The following is a 23,971-nucleotide window of genomic DNA, read 5'->3' as shown; positions in this document are numbered from 1 at the left end:
TTCTTTTTTTAAAGCACACTGAGCCAAAGGACCTAGAAATATTTTCTCCCATCCCTTTGAGACGGCCCCCTTCATGGATGGGGGCTGGTGTCATTGCCCAACTCTTGGGGTCTTGGGAGATCATTGCCGGACCTTGGCTGACCGCTGCACAGGAGTGCATTTGAACACCATGCCCTTGATGTATGCCTTCTGTGGGAGATGGGGGGGCACAAAGTGGGGATCTGACCCTGCCTTAAATAATAGCAGTGTACACCAAGGCTGGTATTTATCACGCTGTGGATCCCAGGGTAAGTTTTAATAACTAGCATTTTAAGAAAATGCAGGTGCAAAGCCATCTTCTACCTGCCCCTCCAAGTGAAGCAAAATGTTCGGATTCCATTGTGAAATAGTGGCGGGGGTGAGTGGTGGTGGTGGGGAGACTTTTTGATGCTTAAAATTTATGCTGCTTTGTTTAAAAATTTCAAAAGTGCCCACAAGGGGGGAGTATTTGACTGTCATTTCCTTGCTGGGGAATGGTAGCTTTTGAAAGCTGAGAATCTCCAGCAGAGGGAGAGAAAATGGGGGGGGGGGGGTTTGGGGGCTGCGGCAGTTAATTTCTAATCAGAGAAAGGTGCTGAGGCTTACAAATAAAGGATGGGGGGACAGCTAATGGTCTGAGGACAGCTGTTATCACTTGGGTTGGGCCAATCCTGTCCATCTTTGGCAGCTAAAATGACCAGGAATCTTCGGACGCCTTGAAGACTCCCAAAATTTGTCAAAGCCCATGTTTAGGAGCTTGGCGCCAGCGTGGCGTAGTGGTTAAGAGCGGTGGACTCTAATCTGGAGAACCGGGCTCGATTCCCCACTCCTCCACATGAAGCCTGCTGGGTGACCTTGGGCCAGTCACAGTTCTCTCAGCCCACACGTAGGCAGGCAATGGCAAACCACCTTCGAACGTCTTTTGCCTAGAAAACTTTACAGGGTCACCATAAGTCAGCTGTGACTTGAGGGCACACAAGCTCATACAAGCTTCGGTATCGATAAATGTGGTAGTCTTTGAGGTACCACTAGATGACTACTTAAAAAAATTGTTGTGTGGATGGCTGGTGCTTCAGGCTTTGTCCAGAGATGGCCACTATTTTAGGCCAGGTGTGTGGCTGAGTCAGGGTGCTATGGACGAGAGGCTCTGGCATGAGCACCGGAAAGAGTAGAAAAAGACATGTGTTGCGTGCAGTTATGTGGAGGCTGCAATATGCTGGGTAGTACAGCACAAAACATGAAGTAGAAGTTCTGTGTGGTGCGTGGGCTGCATATTTGCGAAGTAGACCCATGCTTTGTGCGAATGAGTGGAGGCTTCCCAGAGTGGAGTCAGTGACACTAGAATAGCCCTCCTACCCAAGAATGAGCTGCTGACACAGGTTGTTATACCCAGCTAGCTAGTAATACCCAGACTTAGACTACCGCATGTTAACTTGGGGACCTTTCTGACCAACTGATGGGACTCCAATGTAAGGTTAGAAGGATGACGGAGGAAGGGTTTTAGCAGAATAATTCAAGGGAGTTTGTTGACATGGTGTGAGCACTGAATCGGAGTAATGTCAAAGTATGTTGCGATACGAAAATATTAAGGAGCACAGATTTGCCAACTCTGGGTTGGGACATTCAGGGGAGATTTTAGAGTCTGGGAGGACAGGGTTTAGGGAGGGGAGGGGCTTTAGTGGGGTATAATGGCACAGAGTCCACCCTCCAGAGCTGCCATTTCCTCCAGGGGAACTGACCTCTGTAGTCTGGAGATCAGTTGTAATTCCAGGAGATCTCCAGGTCCTACCTGGAGGTTGGCAACCCTGCAGATGCCTCTACTTAGTGCTGACACTTTATCCACACTGTGCAGCGTCTCTCTCAAATAACAGAGCGTTGAAGGAGAGGTGAGAATAAAAATGATGTACTGGGGGGAGAGTGGAAGGAACGTATTTATTATTTATTTTATTTATTATTCGGCTTGTATCCTGCTCTCTGCCCTTACCTGGATGGGCCAGGCTAGCCTGATCTCGTCATATCTCAGAAGCTAAGCAGGGTCACCCCTGGTTAGTATTTGGATGGGAGACCACCAAGGAAGACCAGGGTTGCTGTGCAGAGGAAGGCACTGGCAAACCACCTCTTTTAGTCTCTTGCCATGAAAACCCCAAAAAGGGGTCGCCATAAGTCGGCTGCAACTTGAATTCACTTTACACACACACACATCCTGCTCTCTATCCCAGCTGGTACGTCAGATACCGGATACCCATTCTTTTCTGCATGGAGATGTTGTCTGAGAGGGATTAAGATCATGCAGGCGTCCACTAGCCAGGGCGGACCTCAGACGATGCCAACCTGGAGGGTTTGGCCTTCCAAGAAGGCCCACTTGGCAAAGAGTGCTGAGTGGGAACGTGAGCAGTAGTTCAGGCAGTGTACCTGAAGATGGGACCAGCATTTCGAGGATGGGGAGCGCGCCTGAGGGGAAGCGAGTGAGCTTAGAGTCTCAGGGTACCGAGGCGTGATTCCAAAGCTGAGGTGGAGGCCTGAGGGACAGCTCTTATTAGAGGGATAGGGGACCATGGAGGCACGAGAGATGTCTCAATGAAGGCTGGGGGGGGGGGGAAGGGGGAAGGCTCGAGGTGGAGAGGAGATGTGTTGAGGGAAAGGTTGTGCAGGCAGAAGGCTTTGCCCCCAAGCAGGGCCGGAGCGAGAAAGAGTTGGGATCCTTGTTGCGAATGCCCTCATTTAGCAGCTAGTTGAGCTCCTCTGGAGGTTAGTTGTCTGCAAAGCATGATTGAGGCCAAGCAATAGGACACAGAGCTTTTAGAATAATAGCTGCGGCGCTGCACGTGCTTGACTGAGTCACGCATACACGAAGACCCCGTTTACTGAGTCAGACCCTCCATCCATCCAAGTCAGTCTACTCAGGCTGGCAGTGGCTCTCCAGGGTCTCAGGGAGAAGTCTTTCGCATCGCTTACTGCCTGGTCCTTTTAACCGGAGATGCCGGGGGATTGAACCTGGGACCTCCTGCATGCACAGCGAGAGGCTCTACCAACTGAACCACAGCCCTCCTTTTAGAGCCATCCCTCTAGGCTTGTCCTTTTGTGCTCAAACTAGCTGCCCGCTGTGCTTCATGATTAAAATTTGGTCCTGCAGGCGTGGTTGGCTGCTGCTTGCTTTCCTAGCCAATCTAACTTGCTTTGCCAGACACGCGCACATCCTCTGATGGAGGCTGAACTAATTCTTTTTTTATAAAAAAAAATCATACACAGACAAACCAAAACACAGTGGCACTTGTCTGGAATAGCTGTGGGAAAAGGCTTAATAACTAGCTGGGATTCTGGGGAGGGCTTTTGGAAATAGCATCGGCATTCCCCCCCCCCCTGCAAGGAGCAGTTCTACATTCCGCAAATGGAATAGATAACTACCATGCAGCGGACCAGACCTGTATTCTAAAGCTACCGCATTCACAAGCAGGATCTACCTTACCTCTTTGTCGCGTTGCAGGGTAGGGACTCCTCTGGGCAGGCCTGTTTGGACAGTTCCAGTAACCCACCTAGTCTTGATCAGTAGCTGTGAGTGCCATCTGTGGCTGTCGCAGTTCAATCTGATGCCTTAATTTTCTCCTCTAAGCTACCCCTGGTCTGCCAGAATAGTGCTGTTCTCTCATTAGGAAGATTGATCTCCGTGGCACCCCGGCGGTTTCTCGCCTTACAACTCATTTGAAATGCTTCTTAATTTGCCTGCCTTGGGAGCGTGGGCTAGCTTGGGGCTTTTCCTCAGGGCTGGGAGGAGCGGGTTCACCCCGTTTGGACCTTTGTGGATCACGCTAGAAGTTGGCAAGGGGGGGGCGGAACTGACACAGCAAGGGGCTTGCTGACAGGAAGCCAGGGCTGCCCCCTTGACCGGCCACACTGCCTCTGACCTGCTTTTCGTAAGCAAGGAGCCCTGTGTTGTTGGCTCAAAGGACTCTGGGATAATGTTTCGTGTGACCTGCCCCATTCTCTTATGTTCCTCATAAGAACATAAGAAAAGCCCTGCTGGATCAGTAGACTCTCTTGTGCATCACTAGGGTGGAAAAAAACAGCTATACTGCTATATCAGTTAGAAAAATGGAAGCATGGGCAGAGAGAGTATGTGTAATAGATAGTATCGAGTCCAGCAGCCTGTTCACACAGTGGCCAGCCAGGTGCCTTTAGGAAGCCCACAAGCAAGACAACTGCAGCAGCACCATCCTGCCTGTGTTTTACAGCACCTAATATAACAGCCATGCTCCTCTGATCCTGGAGAGAATAGGTATGCATCATGACTTGTATCCATTTTGACTAGTAGCCATGGATAGGCCTCTCCTCCGTGAACACGTCCACTCCCCTCTTCAAGCCTTGCAAGTTGGCAGCCGTCAGCACATCCTGGGGCAGGGAGTTCCACAATTTAGCTATGTGTTGTGTAAATAAATACTTCCTCTGGTATGTTTTGAATCTCTCACTCTCCAGCTTCAGCAGATGACCCCGCATTCTGGCATTGTGAGAGAGGGAGAAAAGCTTATCCCTGTCCACTCTCTCCACACCATGCATAATTTTATAGACCTCTATCATGTCTCCCCTTAACCATTTTGTTTCTATGCTAAACAGCTGTTTGAGCCTATACAAAACTCCCATCCCCATCTTGCAGAGGGAGATAAAAACCTGTTCGACGTTACAAGCTGAGTATCTATTACACATACCGTATTTTTCACTCCATAGGACGCACCTTTCCATAAGACGCACCTAGTTTTTCAAGGAGGAAAACAAGAAAAAAATCTTGTTTTCCTCCTCTAAAAACTTGTCTTATGGAGCGAATGCCGGCTGGGCGCGTGCACGTCGGGACGGCGTGACCCGGCGTTCCCCGCCCTGAGGGCCAGCTGGGAGGCGGGCGGGGCCGCACAGAGCTGGCTGGGCGCGTGCGCCGGCTCGCTCTGTGCGGCCTCACCCTCCTCCCAGCTGGCCGTCAAGGTGGGGAACGCTGGCTCGCGCCGTCCCGACGTGCAAGCGCCCAGCCGGCATTCGCTCCATAAGACGCATGGACATTTCCCCTCACTTTTGAGGAGGAAAAAAGTGTGTCTTATGGAGCGAAAAATACGGTACTCTCTCTGTCCATGCTTCCATTTTTCTAACTGATACAGCAGTATAGCTGTTTTTTCCACTCTAGTGATGCACAAGAGAGCCAGCGTGGTGTAGTGGGTAAGGTGTTGCATTGGGATCTGGGAAACCCAGGTTCGAATCCCCGGGCTGCCATGGAAACTTGCTGGGGGAGCTTGGGCCAGTCACACACTGCCGTCCTCAAACCTGGCAAGTATTTGGATGGGAGACCTCCAGGGAATACCAGGGTTGTGACATGGAAGTAGGCAGTGGCAAGCCACCTCCCAACATCTCTTGCCTTGAAAACCCTATGAAGTTACCCTATATCAGCTGTGACTTGATGGCATTTGTCTCTCTTACACACACAGATCCACAAATAGGTCACTTTTGCCTTTTAAAGAAGAAGAAGGATTGGTTTTTATATGCCGACATTCAAGTTCTGTTAGTTATAGAATCATAGCGTTGGAAGGGACCACCAGGGTCATCTAGCCCAACCCCCTGCACAATGCGGGGAATAAACAACTACCTCCCACCCATGCCCCCCGTGACCCCTGCTCCATGCCCAGAAGATGGCAAACAAACAAACAAAAAACTGCAGGATCCCTGGCCAATCGGGCCTGGAGGAAAATTGCTTCCTACCCCAAAGTGGTCAAGCACAGTTCCCCCCCAAAAAAATCTGTATTAAAAAGCGGTGCAGTCCAGTGAGGCATGGGTTGCATGTGGCTTCTGAACACTTTGGATCTGCTCTGCAGTGTGCAATATTCTGCATTACCTCCCTTCTGTCGCTTAAGCCTATGAACCTGGCATTTCAGCGCCTTGCATAGCAACCATGAGAACCAGCAGCCACCCGTGGTTCCTCCCTCTTTACCTTTTGTGTTTTGAATGATGCTGATTTTCTCCCGTCTTCCTTGTTTTCCAGAAAGTCTGCACCAAGTGTGGCATTGAAACCCTGGGCACCTCGAAACGGCCCCTCTGGTTGTGCAAGATCTGCAGCGAGCAGAGAGAGGTGAGTTGGTGGTGAAAGGGAATCTCTGGCATTTGCAAATTCTCCCCCTTTCCTTGTTGTTTAGCTAGAAACATTGAGATGTACAAATCTATAGTGAGACCACACTTGGAATACTGTGTGCAGCTCTGGTCACCACAAATAAAAAAGGATATGTACTCGGAAACAGATGAAGAGCCACCAAAATTCTTGAAAAATTGGGGAGACTATATCTTTGTTTTGTTTCTTGAGTTTAAAGGCAGATGGTGTCGTATCATAGGTTGAGTTTTCCTTTTGACTCATGTAAAGTTCTCTATTTGGTTTTATCCGAAGGGCCGTTTTCTTTCTCTCTGCGGTGCATTTGACTTCTCCACATTCTCAGGATAATTGCCTCCTTTTAAAATACTTCCTAGAAGGACAATAAAAAAAATTATGATCACTCAGTGGAAGATGGCATTAAAATGCCTCCGGTTCTCTGAATGTCATAAACAGTAGCCATCGTGCGAAAACCTTCAGTTCTTTTTCTGCGGCTGGAGTACTAATTCTTTCATTCTTCTCTTTATCTCGCTTTTCTTTAGGCTCAATTCTGTTTCTTTTCTTTTTTGGCAGTGTTGCGTGTACATGAGTGAGAGAGAAAATTACTGAGTTGAAAGAAGCGCTCCAAATCTGAACCTTTTCATCTTAGACAGTTTTATTGTTGATTCCCTCTTAACTGCAGTTAAGAAATCAAGAAGGAAGGAAGGAAGGAAGGAAGGAAGGATTGCTCACTCTCCCCCCTTAGGACTGAATTTTCCCTTTCTTGCCTTGACCACAGTTGCAGGATACATTGGTGCTGTAGCTTAATGCTTTTGGAGGTTCAAGGGAAACCAGGATTTGAAGCCAACATGGGGGTGGTAGTGGTGGTGGCATGTGCCATCAAGCCATATCTGACTTATGGTGAACCTGTAGGGTTTTCAAGGCAATAAACCCCCGAGCAGGTTCGCCATTGCCTGCCTCTGCATAGCAACCCTGGACTTCCTTGACTGAAACCCATCAGTACTAACTAGGGTGGACCCTTCTTAGCTTCCAAGATCTGACAATAAGGGGCTAGTCTGAGCCATCCAGGTCAGAGCACAGCCAACCCAGGCAGTATCAAAGTTAACAAAGTCTAGGCCAGACTCTACATGTTATGTTTTTAATAAGTTGGGTACAGGAAACCAGCGGGGAGCATCATTTTTGCAGCCTGTGAGGACCTGATTTGGCTCGGGACTGAGGCGTGTGAGGGGGCTCATGCCTTCCTCCCAAGCTGAATCAGGAGCCCTTGCAGGCTTAAAAAACGAGAGTTGGAAAGGGAATTAGGTGCAGGGACCCCATAGATGTAATGGGTAGTTTAGCCCTCCAGAGGGATATCTGCTCTCCTGGGGGCTCTCCAAGGTCCTGCAGAGGTTTCTGGAAGCTGCTGACTGCTGCTCGAGAGGAGTCTTCTGTAGGCCTAGCTTAAAGCCCCATGAACTCCCAACATCTGTTCGTTTTTTGTACCCAGGCACTGTTTTGGCTTGATCTTGGTCACCCACTGCTGACTGGGAGAGCACATACTTTGAGAGTGCAGGTTCTCAAGCGCTATCCAAGCATGTCCAGTTAGGGAGGACGTTGAACATCCACCCTCAGTCAGGGTAGACTGGAGGGGCTCAGTATAAGGTGGCTTCCGAAGTTCATATGTAACCCGGAATCTTCCTTCTGCCCTGTGAGAGGAGGCACTGAGCCACTAACAAAAGACCAACGTTTTCTTGCTTCTCCTCACTTAGCACACACCCTGTTCAAATGGAGCTGAGGGTTGCGTGGCAAATTGCATTTGTTCACTCGCTTGTTTGGTTGGCTGGCTTTCCTCCCGTTCGGAGTAGTGCAAAGAATTTGTCTGCTTATTGGGTTTTTTGTTCCTGTGGTTAGACATTCTACGCTCTGCTAGGCACCTTTGTGTATTTTTTTTAAAAAACCAATTCTTTGGGTAGAGGCTGACAATTTATTGCTGTGTTTTGATCTTTGGAAGATTTGCTTTTATATGTGAAGGGGAGGGATGGGAGGCACTTCTTGGACGCTCAACTGAGTCTGCAAACAGTCCTGTTGCCGTTGAAATGTAGACATTCCTCGCTTTTGGTCTAAATTGGTGCCTGTCTCCACCCTCCCCCCCCCAAAAAAAACCCCTTTCTTCAGCAGATCCATGATTATTTTATAAATGATTATTTTGTAAGGCAGCATGCTTTTGGTGGTTGTAGAAAGTGCCATCAAGTCGCAGGCGACTTATGGCCATCCTATCAAGTTTTCAAGACCAGAGATAAACAGAGGTGGTTTGCTAATGCCTGCATCTGCGTAGGGACCCTGAACTTCCTCGGTGGTCTCCCACCCATGTTCTAACCAGGGCCAGACCTGCTTCGCTTCTGAGATCTGAAGTTCTGGCTAGCCTGGGCCACCCAGGTCAGGTCTGCATGCTTTTAGAGTGTGCAAATGTAAGAACTGATATCTGTCGCCCTGTGTAACCTGGAGATCAGTTGTAATTCTGGGAGAGTTCAGTTCCTCTGAATGAATTTGGAGCTATAGAGAGTAGACGCTATGGCAGGGGTCCCCACCGTGGTGCCCATGGGCACCATGGGGCCTGCTGACACCTTTCCTGGTGCCCATCAAGTGTGGGAGGGGCCAGATGGGCTTTTGCTCAGCAGGGCTTATGATGGGCTGTGCGGATTTTTTCAAAATGTTGCTTTGGCAGTAGCCACCACCACAGTACCACCACAGTATGAGAGCCACCATGTTGTTATGGTTAAGAGCAGTGGTTAGGAGCAGTGGACAGAGCCGTCTTAACACGTGGGCATGCTGGGCAGTTGCCCGGGGGCCCCACGAGCATAGGGACCCCATGCTAATCTATGTATGTTGTGACTTGCATATTTAGCATGTTTTTTACTAAAGATAATGAACAATATTAATGTTGGTTCAAGAACTTAATGCTAGAGTTGAAGCAAATTAAGAATATGCTGGGCAAATTTGGAATGTTAACTGTGGTCCTTCTTCCCTGCCCCCCCTCCACTTCCCCGGAGTGGTTGAGTGCGTGTCTCTTGATCTGAAAGTGAGCTAGCAGATCCATCTTTTTTAGTTCCTTGCATGAAAAAAGATGACGAACTTAAAGAGGAACTGACAGAGGACACTCTCTGATAGGAGGAGCAGATTGTGACGGTCCCACTCGTTGGCTAGAATTCTGAGAACCCGGAGGGTCTTTCTAGGCTCATCGGTGAACTCTTCCAGCTTTCGGTAATGAGAATTTAGTGCCTGCAGAGCAATCATTCCAATGCAGGTGTTCGAAACTCTTTCAATACAAGCTAGGCTAATCAGCCCAAAATGTCAGGAAGTGAAAATAATTGAAAGGTCAGTTGCAAAGCGGGGGGAAATGCGTATCTTGCAAATTTAGGTCCGAACCATCTAAAGTTCAGTGCATGCTCCAACAGCAGTTGCTGTCTGTGCCTTTCCCAAGGCCAAATTTGCCATTTCCCCCATAATTCGTGTGCTAGGAGTTCTAGAGGGCAGACTAAGTCAACATCTGCATTTTTTTCTAATTTGACTATGCTCTGGAAGCAAGAGGATTAATACATTAATGTTTATCACTTACCAACAGGTGTTTGATGGGCGCTATTACTCAGTTTGAGTTGATTTTGTGTTTTTTGGGGGGAGGAGGATATGTGCAGGGTTGAGTCTGTGATTCTGTAGGAGTTCAGAGAAGCTATCAAGTTCCAGTTTCCTGAGACTCTTGCCTTTTACTTAAAAGCAAGGCTCTAGTCCTCAAGACTGCAAATATATGTTTTAAAATCGCATGAGTGCATCTATTGAAATCTCAGAATCACAAGGGCCAGACTGGACAATACGTCTGACATGATTCCCCCAACCCAACTTGCAGTCATACATAATGGTGTGAACTAACATTCTCAAGTGTACCAGGTCCTGATTCAGCTCAGGAGTGCACTGCGAGGTGGGCTTTGATCTTCCCTCCCATGCTGTTTTCCTGAGCCAAAATGGCCACGGCAGGGCAGTTTGCCCCACTGTGGGGCTGCACATGTACAGACTGCAGCACATGGAGCCCCACAGCTGGGCAATCAGGCATCCCCCAGGCCATTTCAGCTTTGGAAAACAGTGCAGGAGGGAAGGCTGAAGTCCCTCGGCCCCGTTCCATGCTCCTGAGCCGAAATGGGCCCTGGCAAGCTTGGGAATGCTGGTTCCCTGCCAGCACATGTGACAGCAAATCACTTGTGTCAAATGTATCATCCAGATTGGCCCTTCAGTTCTTTTGGCCTCTTTGATGATTAGGAAAAGCAGAAGAAATTATACAAAATAATAAGCATGGTGTGGATTAAACAAATGTATACAGAGCGGAAGGAGGAGGTGAGCTTCTGAGTCACTTCAGAAGATTACATAGGCTGAGCATTTAGCAGGGTTTGGTTATTTCTGGGGGTGAACGGGACGCGCAAGCAGCCACAGTTTTGCACGTTCGATGTCTCCCATTTTGCTTTCCTTGTTGTTTGGATCTCTCTCTCCTTCCCCCCACTTCCCCACCTCGTAATGCCTTCCTCTGATTTAACACATCCATTTGGGGCACCTTGAACAAGGCCTGGAACGTTATAGAGGGTGTTTCAAGCTCAGCTCTGACGCAGCTGCCAAATTTGGTCTTGCCAAATAAATAGCTATATTTGTCATCCCAGGGCTTTTTCTGCTGCCATTAGAAAGGCCGAAGCCTTGAATGCGGAGCATCTGGGCAGGTTGTATGTGAGCGAGTGTGTGTGGAATAGAGGCAGATGATGGGGTGACTTTTGATTTGTCCAGGGCTTTTTTGTGGGTGTGACAGTACTCACCACTACTGAGTACCAGCACCTTTTTCCAGGGCTCCCCTGCATCCTGATCCTCTTCTCCCAGTGCACCCAACTCAGCCAGAGAAAGAGAAGGGATTCTCAGCAACTGCCTAGTGAAGATCTGCAAGTGGGGGGGGGGACTGGTGGACTTCAGAGCAACCTTATATGGGAGTATTAGCACCTTGTTGGCCACAGAAAGAGCACTAAATCTCTCAAGGGCTGTCCTCCATAGAAATGGGATTGTCTTTGTATTACTGACATCGCTTTGTCTACCTTGGCTTTCTACTAAGTTCAGGAGCCACCTGTGGTCTGTTTCCTTATGAGTTGTGGAAACTTTGTGTATTTGCAATGCCTGTTTAGGGAAGTAGGGGATTTCCCTCTTCTGTTTATCTTCGTATGGTAGCTTCGCAAGCCTATTCCATTCCACCCATTTTTGTTACTGGCGGGTGAAGGCAGAGATTCCATTCTTCCACTATGGCTAATAGCCGCTGATGGGTCTCTCCTCTCCTTTTTAAATTCTTTTGTTAGTGACCATCTGTGCATCCAGTGGCGGTGAGTTCCAAAAGAAGAACCCCCGCTTCCAAACATGCTCTCCGGGGGGTGGGGGGAATCAAAAGGTTGGAGTCGGGTGGGCAGTAGAAAGAAGAGAAAAAGAAGGAGGAGTTGATTTTATACCCTGCTGTTCTCTACTTTTAAGGAGTCTCAAACTGGCTTACAATCCCTTCCCTTCCCCTCCCCACAGCAGACACCCTGTGAGGTAGGTGAGGCTGAGAGAGTTCTCAGAGAACTGACTGGTGCAGTCACCCAGCAGGCTTCATGTGGAGGAGTAGGGAATCAAAGCCGGTTCTCCATATTAGAGTCTGCCATTCATGTGGAGGAGTGGGGAATCGAACCCCGTTCTCCAGATTAGGGTCTGCTGCTCTTAACTACTACAGCAAGCTGAACACATGAACACATGAAGCTGCCTTATAATGAATCAGACCCTTGGTCCATCAAAGTCAGTATTGTCTACTCAGACCAGCAGCGGCTCTCCAGGGTCTCAGGCAGAGCTCTTTCACATCACCTACCTGCCTATTCCATTTAACTGGAGATGCCAGGGATTGAACTTGGGACCTTCTGCATGCCAAGCAGATGCTCTACAACTGAGCCACAGCTGTAAGGGGGTGGCATAGTGACGTAGTGGTTAAAAGCAGTGGACTCTTAATCTGGAGAACCGGGGTTGATTCCCCACTCCTCCATATGAGCAGCAGACTCTTAATCTGGTGAACCAGTTTTGTTGCCCTTCACCCCATGCATTGGCAGTGTGTGGGGCAGATCTGTGCACAGCTGACCTCATCTCCCCACTCCTGGGGTCTGCATGGTGCATACTGTGTTTGTCATAATGACAGAGGGTTGCCATCCTCCAGGTGGGACCTGGAGTTCTCCTGGAATCACAACTGGTCTCCAGACTACCGAGATCATTCCCCCTGGAGAAGATGGCTGCTCTGGAGGGTGGTCTGTATGGCATCACATCCCTGCTGAGGTCCCTCCCCTCTCCAAACTTTGCCTTCTCTAGATCTCCAGGAATTTCTCTAGAGCTGGCAACCCTGGCATACCGGCTACTTATCAAATTTGTGATTTCTCTCCCCCTACCCTCCAGAAACCTCTTTGCAAAGAGTTCTTGTAACAATGCATTGCGTGGCGTACATTAAAACGGCCGTTTCAGCCTTTTGTCCCAGGCAAAAAGTCTTGTAGAGACTTTTTAATCTTCTGCCTGAAATATTTTTCTAACGCTTCTGTTCTCCATTAAAAAAAAAATACATCCCCTCCTCCTTGGAACGAGGTGTCTCGTTCGTTCATTATGAGCTTTGCCGCCAGCCACAGAAGCAAAATTGGGTTTTTGGATATTGCTTCATTTTCTCGACAATTGCCGCCCCCCCCCCCCCGCCTCATCCTTGCTCTTCTCTTTGTAGCAAGCTGTATATATTAAATGTGTTTAATAAGTTCCCTTCATCACAATCTTGCTCTTACCATCTAAATTGGAATGTGTGGCGTCGCCTTCCAGGACCCACGACTCGCGCTGGGGTTGGTGGCGCCGACGGCAATCCGGCCTCTGTCTTTTGCTTAAGCATTCTCTTTCGGCTTGACTTCCTCTTTGGCCGAATGGCTCGCAGGCAATCTGCTTGGCACCTCAGAATGTGCTTGGTTCTCGTGTTAAATACTGTTCCGTGCTTGCCCTCTGGGTTTTGGACAGCAACCGTGTGTTTTGGGTAATCTCTTGGCGTTTCCATGCCGCGTTTTCTCTGGTTAGTCCAAAGTTATGTAGAATCTTTGTGCATTCAATATTTAATTGCCCGGTTTGAAAGCCAGCGTGGTTAAGAGTGGTGGTTTGGAGCGGTGGACTCTGATCTGGAGAACCGGGTATGATTCCCCACTCCTCCACATGAGTGGTGGAGGCTAATCTGGTGAACTGGGTTTGTTTCCCCACTCCTACACATGAAGCCAGCTGGGTGACCTTGGGCCAGTCACGCTGTCTCAGACTCACCTACCTCACAGGGTGTCTGTGGTGGGGAGGGGAGTCTTTCTCAGCCTGTGCAGCCAGGCCTGATGTTCTTGGAATCTGGGGGCAAGAGGTAGTGCCGAGGTAGAGAGACTGCAAGCTTGAATGATCTACTTTCTTTTTCTTTGTTCAGTGGGGTCCACCAGCAGAACCAGTGTTACAAGCTGGGGCTCCCCTGCAAAGGGCAGAGCCATTATCTGCTGCCCCCCACCCCCGGCATCAGCCTTTTGCTGGGATATCTCTACAACTATGAATTCCCATCTGAGTTCCTTACATAGCAGGGGTCCCAACCTCGAGCCCCGCATGTGCGCAGACCTGGCCGTGCAGCCATTTTACAGATGAGGAACACTGAGGACAAATAAGCGATCTGCCATTCTTAAGCGGGGATTAATGTCAACATCCTTATTTGTTAGAGAGGTGCAGCTGCGATGTGGCCAACTGTATCAATGGTGTCCAGACCTTGTCAGAGTGGAAATGTCCTGGGGGTGGGGAACCTGGGCCTGCCCAGAGAGCTCACAGGGAGCTTAGCAACAAGACCACCCTGTGGCTCAGGAGTTAGGAGCTTTCAGCACTGTCCTGCGATCCAGCCCAGCATCTATGGCCTTTTATGCAGGGGCATTTTCCCGTGGTCACCCCCACTGACTGCTTTGGGGCTTTCTTTTGATTATGCATGTCTTTCCCAAGCGTCAGAGTTAGCCTCGCACTCCCCATGTGTGTTGACCACATTTTCTAGATTCTGGCTAAAACAGCATCTGGAAAATGCGGACAAAACACGCAGGGAGAGCGAGGCGGCCTCTGATAGTCAGGAAAGGCATGCATAATCAAAAGGAAGCCCTGAAGCAATCAACGGGGGTGACGGCGTCCCTGCATAAAACGCCTTCCTGCAGACCACTAACTACCTTTTGCTTGCTCCCACTTTATAGAGTCAACAGTGCAGAGTTGGGGTCTCCTTTACATGTCATTCTGGCTCCCTCTGAGGAAGGTGCCAGAAGGCACGTCCATGCTGTGACACTCCCATGTGTGCTTTTGAAAGCAAATTCTATCCTGCAAGTCCCTTGCCTACTTCCTGGGGTGTCCTTGGAAATGGGGCTCAAGTGCCTTTCAAAGTGCCTGAAAAAATCTGTTAGTGCAGATCCACCCTAAGGATGGGATCCAGGAAGCCCCAGTTCAGATTTTACCCCAGACCATAACCGGTTTTATTGCAAATGGCTGTCACAAGTCTCTATTATGCAATATGAGTATAATATTGAACACCTTACTGAAAAGAACCTTGTTACGACAGCTTTCTTGCAAAGATGAAATTAAGGCCTTTTATGCAGGGACGTTTCCCTGTCATCACCCCCACCCACAGTTTTGTGGTTCCCTTTTGATTATGCATGCCTTTCCCGCCTGTCAGAGGTCACCTCGCTCTCCCCATGTGTTTTGCCCGTATTTTCCAGATGCTGTTTTAGCCAGAATCTGGAAAACCCGGGCAAAATGCGCAGGGAGAACTAGGCGACCTCTGATGGGTGGGAAAGGCACACATAATCAAAAGGAAGCCCCAAAGCAGTTGGCGGAGGTGACCACGGGGAAACGTCCCTTGCATAAAAGGCAAAAATCAAAATAGGGATTATTTGAATTAGACTGACCATTTGACATTCAAGCTTGGCACCTAAGCCTTGTTTCTGCTCATGCCGCACCATTTTCTGTTGTGGCAGCTGTCCTCTGCTGCACAGAGGAGTCTCTGGCTCTAGGAGTTTCCTCTCATGCAAGACGTTCATCTCTCAATGTGCCAAAAAGCAGCTAGCACCAGAGGGAGGTACAGCGCAGTGGATTGGGAAGGAAATACAGTTTAGAAATCCCCCTACTACAGAATCCTCCCACAGGGATTCTGTAACCTCCCAGGAAATGGAACGGGCCAATTTTGCCGTTTTTTGCCCCTTGCTTTCAAGTCACTCTCAGCCGCCCTTAGTGTGCCATACCTCCAGGAGCCTGCTCAGTTCTTCTCATCAGGCTATTGAAGGAGGGTTTATTTTGATTAATCTGCAAAGTCATATTTTTATGAATATTGAGGGAATCTCCCAAGTGTGTCGAGAGCCCTCCCTTGTTTCGGGTGGCCCAATTGTACTGAGGGCCAGTGTGGTGTAGTGGTTAAGACCGGTGATTTGGAGCGGTGGACTCTAATCTGGAGAACCGGGGGTTTGATTCCCCACTCCCCCACATGAATGGCGGATGCTAATCTGGTGAACTGCTTTGGTTTCCCCACACCTACACATGAAGCCAGATGGGTGACCTTGGGCTAGTCACAGGTCTCTTAGAGCTCTCTCAGCCTCACCTACCTCACAGGGAGTCTGTTGTGGGGAGGGGAAGGGAAGGTGATTGTAAGCAGGTTTGATACTTCCTTAAGTGGTAGAGAAAGTCGGCATATAAAAAGCAACTCTTCTGCTTCTGCTTCTTCTGCTTCTGTTTCTGCCTCTTCTGTTTCTGCTTCTTGTGCTGCTGCTTCTACTTCTTCAGCTGCTGCTGCTTCTGTTGCTTCTTCTTCTGCTGCTGCCTTGCATGAGCAACTCAGTTTCCAATTGGGTGTAGTAGTTATTTTTGTCCCTTGCCCATTGCTTTATCCTTAGGTTTGGAAGCGATCCGGCGCCTGGTTCTACAAAGGCCTCCCCAAGTACATCTTGCCTTTGAAAAGCATCAGCAGAACCAAAGAGACGCCCCTGAGGCCTCACCGTGTGGATTCGCCGACTCTGGAGGTGAAAGGCGCCGCTGCGACTCGCTCTTACACCTGGGCCAGGGGAAGAGGTCAGTCTTGCCTGTCTTGCTGTTGCCAGATAATGGGCTGCTTGGGGAGGGGGGAATTAGTGCCTTTTGTCACTTTTGCATCAACCCGTAGAGCTTGTTCTGTGAGAAAAGATAAGAGCAGCCCAGCACAATCAGACTGAGAGGCTATGTGGCATGCTGTTTCATGCAGAGACTAACCCAACTGCGCCTGCAAAGCTTGCAGGTAGGGCGCATCTGTCGTTCATAGATAGACTGCCTCTGAACATAGAGTTTCCTGCTTGATGGTTGGAGCAGTGAGACTTGAGCCAGGTCTTCCTAGTAACCCTAACCCCCCCACACACAAATTGTCTTGCTGGATCAAACCAGAAGTGTATCTAGCCCTCCAGTCTGCTTGCACAGCTCTGTGGAACCTTGCAAGCTTCCCTTTTGTTTCTCTCTAAACCTGATACTCAGAGGTATCCTGCCTCTGTCCATGGAGGCCTAACAGTGGGCTAATCTTTTTTAAAGCTATTTATGCATGTGGCCCCTCACCACATCTGTTAGTGTTAAGGAGATTTAGTCCTTCAAATCGTTCAACTGATCACAGACATTCTGTCCCTTTTTAGCACAGATCCCCCAAACTCTACCTTACATTTCCCCTTTGCCTCTGCCACCAACAACTACTGAGCATCTTAATTTACCACAGTGACCCCTTCCTTCCCTCTGCTGCCAGATCAATAGACGGGGAATGAGCTCCGTTTGATTTCTTTCTGAGTGCAGAGATTAGCTGTCCTTTTTGGTCTTCCGTTTATCAAATCTCTGCAGTTGGGATGTGGGAAGGGAGAAAGGTTTTTTTTTTAGAAAGTTACTACCTTGCTGGATCAGGGGAATGCTGTAGACATAGTTTATCAAGATTTCAGTAAGGCTTTTGATAAGGTTCCACATAGTATTCTAGTTGACAAATTGGGAAAATGTGGTTTAGATCCTATTATTGTTAGGTGGATCTGCAACTGGTTGACGGATCGTACCCAAAGAGTGCTAGTTAATGGTTCCTCATCCACTTGGAGAGAAGTGACTAGTGGAGTTCCTCAGGGATCTGTGCTGGGCCCTGTGTTGTTCAACATCTTTATAAATGATTTGGATGAAGGAATAGAGGGGATGCTTATTAAATTTGCAGATGATACTAAATTGGGAGGGGTAGCAAATACGGTAGAAGACAGAGCCAAGATGCAGGATGATCTTGACAGGCTGGAGAAGTGGGCTAGAACTAATAAAATGCACTTCAACAAAGACAAATGTAAAGTTCTGCATTTAGGTAGGAAAAATCAAATGCATAATTATAGGATGGGGGAGACTTGTCTGAGCAGTAGTGTGTATGAAAAGGATCTTGGGGTCTTAGTAGACCCAACACTGAACATGAGTCAGCAGTGTGATGCGGTAGCTAAAAAGGCAAATGCAGTCTTGGGCTGCATCAACAGAAGTATAGTGTCCAGATCACGCGAAGTGATGGTATCGCTTTACTCTGCTCTGGTTAGACCTCAACTAGAGTACTGTGTTCAGTTTTGGGCACCACAATTTAAAAAAGATGTAGACAAGCTGGAACGTGTCCAGAGGAGGGCAACAAAGATGGTGAGGGGTCTGGAGACCAAGTCCTATGAGGAAAGGTTGTAGGAGCTGGGTATGTTTAGCCTGAAGAGGAGAAGACTGAGAGGGATATGATAACCATGTTCAAGTACTTGAGGGGCTGTCATATTGAGGATGGTGCCGAGCTGTTTTCTGTTGCCCAAGAAGGTTGGACCAGAACCAACGGGTTGAAATTAAATCAAAAGAGTTTCTGTCTGGACAGTAGGAAGAAATTTCTAACAGTTAGAGCGATTCCTCGGTGGAACAGGCTTCCTTGATGACCCTGGTGGTCCCTTCCAACTGTATGATTCTATGAGGTTGCTTGCTGATGTGGGTGCTTTGGGCTGGGCCTCCTGGCAGCATCCCAGGAAGTGAGGCGGGGTCTTTGGCTTTATATCTGCCAGTCATTTAAAGCCTGTTTCTTCAAAGCGCTTCTAGCCCATAGGTAATTGTGTCATTAAGGAAGGAAGGGACAGGCCGGCAGCTGTGAGGTTTAGTGTTTCTTGGACACTGTGTGCAGTTCCAGCTGGAGACTGGGCATCTCAGTCATTAGTGCTCTTGGGTTGAGCCAAATCCATTTTATTTATTTAGGGGAATTTTATGCTTCCTGATCAAGGCAGCTTACAATTGAAACCATAAATTGTCAATATAAAACAAGTAAGCCGTGGGCACAGCAATCCTGAAGGGCCCCCGAAAAGGCTGTGGAGCCAGCATGACCCCTGTGCCGGCGTTGGTACCACTTGTGCCAGCTAAATTGGCACTAAAGCCAGCGCGGGGCCATATATGTCGGTGCTGGGGAGCTGCGTGGCAGTGCCATGTATGGGCGCTGCTACAGCCGCTGCAGCAGCGTTTCCCTGGCACAAGGGCTGTGCCAAAGGGGGTATTCCCAGGGGCAGGGCTGATTTTACTCAGCTCCCTGAGCCCTTTCACCCTGGGAACAACCCCTTTTGCTGGCATGAACTTGCTCCTGCAAAAAGGGAGGTGTCGCCCCCCGAAACTGATTAGAGCAGTTTCATGAGGTTTTGGGCAAAATACATTTTCAGCGTGCGGTGCCAAGGCAGCCAGCCACTCAGGAGGTGGCATGGCTGTGCCATCCCTGGGCCTGCCCCAACAACACCCCCCTTAGGATTGCTCTGTAAGACCTGGAAATTTTGCCCCACGTGATCACCTTTCCCTAGGGTTGCCAGGTCATTCCTTGCTACCGGCAGGGGCTTTGCGAGGGCATAGCTGGCAACTGTGATCGACGCGACTCGTCAACATCACTTTCGGGTTTACCCAGAAGCCATGTGGACGCTCTAGCAATCACCTCCAAAACTCTCAGAAATCACAGAGGGGGGATTGCTAGAGTATCCGTGTCGCTTCTGGGTAAACCCGGACGTAACATTGGTCCGTCGTACGGGTGGCGCATGCGCCGATCGCGGGGCTCACCTCCACTGGCCCTCTTTCGCCCACTGACCAGTTGAGGCTCCGCGGGCAGCCAGGTGGATTGGCGGGCTTTTGTCTGCCCCTACCAGGCAGTTGGCAAGCCCGCCTTTCCCTCACCTTTCCTCTTTGCTCACGTTGCCCACCATCTTGCCAGTCACATGCCAGCCTATCCCTTGGCCCTCTGAGATATCCCTCCCCACCCCACATGAGCGGCGGAGGCTAATCTAGTGAACTGGATTTATTTCCCCACTCCTCCACATGAAGCCAGCTGGGTGACCTTGGGCAAGTCACAGCTCTGTTAGAGCTCTCTCAGCCCCACCTATCCCACAGGGTGTCTGTTGTGGGGAGGAGAAGGGAAGGTGATTGTAAGCCGATTTGATTCTTCCTTAAGTGGTAGAGAAAGTCGGCATATAAAAACCTACTCTTCTTCTTCAACCTGATTTTTTCTTGGGGGACTTAGGCTGTTAACAGTCTCTTGCCGACAGTTTTCCCCTGAGCAGTTCAAAGGGGGCTACGGTCAGGTTGCTAAGCCTGACCTGGAAGCTGAGCCTGGTCTGGAGTAGCCAGTCGCCTGCTTGGAGGGGGTGGAGCCATGCTGTGGTTTATGTGTGTGTGGGGGGGGAAGGAGCACACTGTGACCACTACACCATACTTTCCTTTTCGAATGGTACCAAAGTGGTGGCTTCTGCATACCAACTTTTTAAAACGTGTGAGGTATACACTCGGTTCCATTGCTACCGAGGCATGAATGTGCCTTTGCTCTTCCTGCTGTTGCCAAGGAAACCCAACTCAAGTTCTAGGCCGCAGCCTTCTGTCAATTTGTCACTGGGCTGATGCTGCCAGCAGCATTTGGCTGCGTCCGTAATGGGCTGTGGGGCCTGGCCATACTGGGGCAGCACAGGCTCCTAATTTTGCTTCTTTTAAAATATTTGTTTATACTTCTGTTGACTTTCAGTTTTCTGCTTTTTACACTCCTGCCTTTGCAGACCCATTTGCACTCTGTATGCGTTTTATGCAGGTTTTATATGCAGTAGTAGAAAAGGGCAAGAGTCCAGTAGCACCTTAAAGACTAACAAAAATATTTTCTGGTAGGGTATGAGCTTTCGTGAGCCATAGCTCACTTCTTCAGATACTGGACTCTTGCCCTTTTCTACTACTGCAGACAGACTAACACGGCTACCCACTGTGAATTATTTATATGCAGTGTCTATGTTGTTTATGCCTGGTACATTTATATATACACGTGCGTGACGCTGATTTATTGATGGACAAGGAACGCTGAAGGGGGAGGGAATCCTTACAAGGTAACAGCATAGCACAAAAGTACAGAATCAAGGATTCAATTTGTGTGAGGGAGGAGGGATAAAACCAAAGCAGGGAATTTCGGCCTCACAGCAGTAGGGAAATCCAAAATCTTTCCTGTATTTGGAGATGGTGTTAAATGCCATGGATTCTGTCAACAGAACCTCAAACTCAGCTGAGAGAAATTGTGGTGTGACCTCTGGATTCGATGCATGTCAGCGGGGTTTAATTAAACCTGCACGCTCTGTGCCTTTTGGCAGATTTCTTCGATCCCCTGGCAGTGGTGCAGTTCTCATGTTATGAGTCCATAGTGCCCTGCTAAGAGGATATTGAGGCTGGAGCCATGGACAGCTGTGCCCAAATCCAGACCCAGCGTGTTATGGGTCAGCCTGCTGGGGCTTCAACAGCCGACCAAGCCCTTGAAGCTGAAGGCTATGAAAGAGAGGAGCAGCAGCAAGCTGAGCAGCTGCAGGCAGAGGAGCCTCAGGCAGACAGGTCCTCCCTGTGTCTACAGCCACCCAGCACAGGAGACTCACCTGTGTCAGAGGTCCAGCCACAGGCAGTGCCACCAGAGAGCCCCCAAAGCCGCTGGAGCAGGGGGGCAGGAGACTCAGGGCACAGCTACATGAATGAAGAAGGAGTGCTAAACTTCAGGCCCAGCGATGGCCACTCTCTGCTGACAGTGATAAGATCAATGAGCTTCACCAGGCAGGGAATACTGAGATGGGATAACAAGCAACAGCTGGTTCTCCCCAGGCCTATTTAAGTCATCAAGTTTGGCTGTTGTGCAAGCAACTCATCACCAACCTCCCTGTGTCTTGGCCTTGTCTCCCTGCTGTACTTTGGATTCCTGGTATCCTGACTTCTTAGACTGACCCTGACGCACGGCTTGAACTGCTCTTGTCTGTATTGGTATCGTGGACTCTACCTGAATCGTGTATGACCTTAGACTGCTTCCCAGGCTATAGTTTGAGCCTCTGGCTGTCACTCTCTGCCTGCAGCACAACACAGTGTCCCTGAGGTCAGTTGTTGCAGTTGGGGCGGGGCACGAACCATCACATGAAGTGCCGCTGGAAGAAGGTGCTGCTCCATTGGACCAGGCGAGGACAAAAGTCCGTGCTCCGGGTATTTGATGCCAAGCCTAGCCAATTCAAAGGTTTCCTGTGCCCTGTGCAGAATCCGATGTCACTCACTTCTGAGCCTGTAGCGGTATGTGCCATTCAAACCTGAGCCTTGAAATTCTGGGTTCAAATCCTGAAGTTTCTGACAGTGCTGACGAGGCCTCCTGATCAGAAATCTAGGAAGCAGTAAGAGGGCATAGTTCTCTTCCCGGCAGTTGTCTTCAGTATGTGTGTGGAGGTCCCTTTCGGTTCCCTTCTGCGCATCTTGTTTATAAGAATTAGACGTGACAGCCATTTGGACAAAGCCGTGGGCGAACTGAGGATGAGAAAAATTACTTTTGCGTCAGTCAAGGTGGAAAGCCGGGCAGATCTTTATGTTCCTTTGCAAGTAAGCGCAGGAGGCGTTCAGAGGAAGTGTTTTGTCCTCAGCGGGATTCATAGTTTGTGCCTCAGGTTACGAGGTATCCCCCATTTTATACCAGGTCTTTTGGAAAATGTTCTGGGGCTGATTCTGGGCTCAAACCCACCCCTGGGGGAGTCACGTGGGGACAGTTGGGTTGGTCTCTGTGACTAAAAGGGAGAATTCTTCTCTCTTTCCCCCCTCCCAGTTTCCCCCCATCAAACTGCTGGCAGCTGAATTAAATTTTTCTTCTTTCATGTGGTACTTAAATAGCAGAAGTGCTTACAGATTTTCATAGTGAAGAGGGAACAATTCACCAATTCAAATAGCGCCCTTAGATTTGTGTCAGCAAAACTGAGGCATGTTTGTCTCACTTTCCCTTCTCTCTCCCCTTTGCAGAAACACTGGGAGGAGGGGGTAATGTTTAATGAGGCCCGTCTTTAGCGCAGTCTCTTCTTGGTTTTGGATTGTTTCCTTAAAAAAAAAAAAAGAAGTCAGAGCTTACAGATGGCCGATCAAGGGGTGTGATGCGCCTTCCCCATTCGAAATATGCAACCTGATGTCCCCAGAAGGGAAACATTTGGCCTTGGGTTCAAGTTTATTTCCTACTGCAGGATCTTGCAACTGAAATTTTGTAGCATAAATTCTAACACTCTCCCTCGCCCCGAAGAAATTGTGTCATTTTTCAGACAATGTCCAGAAGTAATTTCATAGATCGTTTATGCATGGGAGTTTTACCTGAGGTTCGTTGCTCGCTGGACCCACACTTTTCTGTTTGGAGTCTTTGCACCAGCAGTCTCCAAGCTCAAATCAGGAAGTATTTGAATCCCTGCCCCTTGAAATGATGCTTCGTAATTGAAACAATGCTTCGTAAAGTAACCTCCCCCCCCAACCCAATTGCCGCATAAAAAAGCATTTTGAGGACATAAAACAAAAAACGGAGCAATCTGAAAAGAAAGGGGGTGAGAAATCCAAGCCTCGGTTTTAAAGAGCCTATCTTCTGCTCAGAAGGAGCTCAGAGGAAGCAGGAAGTATTTGAATCCCCGCCTCTGGACTTGCTGCTTTATAATTGGCTGTGAGCGAAACTAAGCTTGCGTGTTCCGCACTTTGCCTTATGCTCAGAGATTTCATCTGAGCTGAGCTCAGGGGAGAGGGAAGAATCAGGTTAACGAACAGGAAGGTCCAGGATTTGTTTGTGCTGGCAGTAAGGTCATCTCTAATGGAGGGAAAACTCATGCATAACTCCAAGGAACAACAAAGACAGACTGAGGTGAACGTGAATGAAGGTACCCATGCATAAATTACCATAGAATTAGAACATTTGGATGGATGTGGGCAGCCAATATTATTGGCACGACTGTTCTTGTGACTGGTGAGAGCTTCAAATCAGACTTTTTGAGCTAGTTTTCCATTGAAGGCAGGAGTGCTGGAAATTTGCACTAGCTTTGTAATAATAATTTTACTGCACAAGGCTGACATGGCATTAGAGGGCCACAAAAGCAAGCACGCAGGTAGCCAGTATCCAAAAGAAACGTCCGTTCCACACCCTCACAGCTTCCTAGCAGCATTTTTTGGCTGCTTGTGCCTCCACCTGGGCCTGACTAACAGGGCTGGTGTCAACATACCCTGGGGTGGGGCAGCTGCCAGGGCCCAGAGCTGCTGATGGGGCCCACTTCCACTGACCCCATGCCTGCTTGTGCACTCTGCCACCCATGTTCCCAGCTGCACACACTGCCCAACGTTGTCAGGGAATGGACATGTGGGTAGTGCAGGCATCTACCTGAGAGTGCAGGTGGGGAGAGAGTAGACAAAGAGAAGCTTTTCTCCCTCTCTCATAATACCAGAATGCGGGGTCATCTGCTGAAG

General features: G+C 49.0%; 1 protein-coding gene across 1 annotated transcript in view; it reads left to right on the top strand.

Moving 5' to 3' along the window:
- RPH3AL (rabphilin 3A like (without C2 domains)) overlaps window positions 1–23,971 on the top strand; it is a 59,847-nt gene that overhangs the window by 19,701 nt on the left and 16,175 nt on the right. Inside the window, exons 5-6 of the mRNA XM_056865138.1 lie at window positions 6,032–6,118; window positions 16,102–16,276. Coding sequence (XP_056721116.1) covers window positions 6,032–6,118; window positions 16,102–16,276 — 262 coding nt within the window. The remainder of the gene's footprint in view (window positions 1–6,031; window positions 6,119–16,101; window positions 16,277–23,971) is intronic.

The sequence above is a fragment of the Euleptes europaea genome, chromosome 19, assembly GCF_029931775.1.
Source record: "Euleptes europaea isolate rEulEur1 chromosome 19, rEulEur1.hap1, whole genome shotgun sequence".
Lineage (NCBI taxonomy): Eukaryota > Metazoa > Chordata > Lepidosauria > Squamata > Sphaerodactylidae > Euleptes > Euleptes europaea.
Note: the sequence above shows the minus strand (reverse complement) of the source record. Positions and strands in the feature narration are given on the sequence as shown.